Source organism: Solanum pennellii, chromosome 8, assembly GCF_001406875.1.
Source record: "Solanum pennellii chromosome 8, SPENNV200".
NCBI classification, from domain to species: Eukaryota; Viridiplantae; Streptophyta; class Magnoliopsida; order Solanales; family Solanaceae; genus Solanum; species Solanum pennellii.
The window spans coordinates 41762242-41764742 of NC_028644.1; the positions used below are offsets into that span (position 1 = coordinate 41762242).

General features: G+C 37.4%; 1 protein-coding gene across 1 annotated transcript; it reads right to left on the reverse strand.

Moving 5' to 3' along the window:
• Positions 1-316: 316 nt before the first annotated feature.
• LOC107027626 lies at positions 317-2181 on the reverse strand. The gene is made up of 4 exons (XM_015228737.1): positions 1910-2181; positions 1816-1819; positions 1674-1731; positions 317-606 (listed from the first exon to the last, which is right to left on the reverse strand). Exons 1-4 carry the CDS (start codon positions 2179-2181, stop codon positions 317-319), a joined length of 624 nt encoding a protein of 207 aa, XP_015084223.1.
• Between the last annotated feature and the right edge of the window lie 320 nt (positions 2182-2501).

The following is a 2501-nucleotide window of genomic DNA, read 5'->3' on the forward strand; positions in this document are numbered from 1 at the left end:
CTTTCTATGCTTGCTTTGTGCTTCTCACATGACTTAGTAAAAGCTTCTAGGTTCCTCTAAGGTGGATGGTTAGTATTTTAATCTCTTAAATGTATGGTTGTGATTAGGTTTCTTCCATGATAGAGCTTGATGATTGCCACATACTGGTGAGTCCAAATTCAGAACATGATATTGTTTCTTTATCTCCTTCATCTCTAAAAGTGGAGAAGTTTACTCTGATGAAATTGGAGCTTCTTCATGTTCATTATCTGTAATTTCAATATCCCCACTCAAGATGTAGGGGAGAGAAATGACACCAATCTTGCCAAGAATCCGATTATGAGAATCCCCAGAAAGGTATTTTTGTGAAAACATCGGCAAGTTGATCCTTATAGGGAACAAAATAAAGACAAATGAGGTCGGAACGGTATTGTTGTCCAACAAAATGACTGTCAAGCTCCGTGTGTTTCCTTTGTTCATGAAACACTGGATTTTTGGCTATATGAATCGCTGCTTGATTGTCTGAACGAATAGGGTTTGGCAACAAAGGAGGAACATAGAGATCAGCAACGAGACGATTTGACAAAGTTAACTTGGCAAATAATTGACGTTTCGATCGATACTCGGCTTATACGGATGATAAAGAGATAGAAGCTTGATTTTTGACTTCAAAGATACCAGAGAACCTCCCAGACAATTAAAGAACCCAGTGATTGAACGACCAGATTTGGGCCAAGAAGCCCAATCCGTATTGCAAAAGGCAGAGATGGTGAAAGAATGAGAAGTTGATAAAAATATGCCTTGATTATGTGATCCTCTCACGTAACGAAGGACTCTTAAAGTAGTTGCAAAATAATTTTTATAGGGTAGTTGCATAAACTGATTGAGGATCAACCGCATAGCAAAGATCTGGATGAGATGCAAATAAATTATTTGATCTGGCATAAGCTTTCCTGAATTGCAGTTAATTTGTATAGTGGATCAATCGGTGAAGACACAGGGTGCAAATGAGAAATGTCAAACTCCACAAGAAGATCTAAGGTGTACTTCCTTTGATTGATTATAATATAACTGTAATCGCGCGGAATTTCCATTCCTAGGAAATAATGAGGCAAACCAAGATCTTTGATTTTGTACTCAACATGTAAGAAATATTTGAGAATTTGAATTTCTATTACATCATTTCTTGTAATGAGAATGTCATTGACATACACAACAATGATAGAAACAAAATCTCTTGTGTGTTTAAAAATAAAGAATAATAATTCAAAGATGCAGTATACCCCTTGAAATGCAAAGCACCAACAAGCTTGGCATACCATTGTTGGAAAGCTTGGTTAAGACCATATAAGGACTTTCGAAGTCGACAGACCATAGAATAATAAGATGGAACAAAACCAGGGGGAATTCATGTTAAGGCCATTGTTTCTTAGTTCCAATAGATAAAAGATACCTGATCGTGGTCATTTTAACCACGGGGGAAAAGGTTTCATTGAAATTTACAGCCTCTCGCTGGATGTCTCCTCTAATAACCAATCTTTCCTTTAGTCGCTCAGTAGAACCATTTGCACGATGCTCTACCTGTTATACCCACTTGCAAGGTAATGCCTTTCTATTGGAGGGAAGGTGAATGATATCCCATATGTGGTTTGAGCTCAAAGCTGCTATCTCCTCTTGCATAGCTTTGGACCAACCTGTACGGAGAGATGCTGGATAGTAACTATTAGGTTCTATGATCTGAGAAGCTGACTCCTAGAAGAAATGATTAGATGGTGAAATCCCAGTAGGAGATATACCAGTAGAGGGGATAGGGGTAGCAAAAGAAGGCTCAGATACAAGACTAAGAACATATTGTTGCAAAAATAATCTTGAAGGTGAACTGGTAGAGTACCTTTAGTTTATATTTTCGATCTTCTTAAAAGAAAATAACCAATGGGCAATAGAATCAGGTATAAGAGATGTTTTAGGAGAAGGACAGTTTGGAGGTGGAGAGGAAGAAGATGGAGCGTTTGAAGGGAAGGAATCTGGAGACGGAATGGTAGGAACTGGAACATCACAAGATGAATCTTTGACACTAGAATACTGAGTTTTTTGAGTAGAAAAAATTGAAGTAGGAATAGGAGAAGCACTAACAATAGGAAATATCGCTTCAAAGAAATTAATATCCCTGGATATGACTATTTTATGGCTATCCAATTCCATGATTTTGTAACCTTTTTGATTTGAGGGATATCCAAGGAAAACACAAGCCTTGGCTCTTGGTTCAAACATGCCCCTTCCATGAGAAACAGTACTAGCATAACATAAGGGCCAAAACACTTTAAAATATCATAATTTGGTTCTTTCGCATGAAGTATTTGATAAAGTGTGACCAATGAAGAACTTTAGAAGGCAATCTATTTAGTAAAGAAGTCGCAGTAAGGATGAGCTCTCCCCAGTAGGCTAAAGGAATATGAGATTGAAACAAAAGAGTGCTAGCTATTTCAAGTAAATGTCGATTCTTCCTTTCAACAACTCCATTT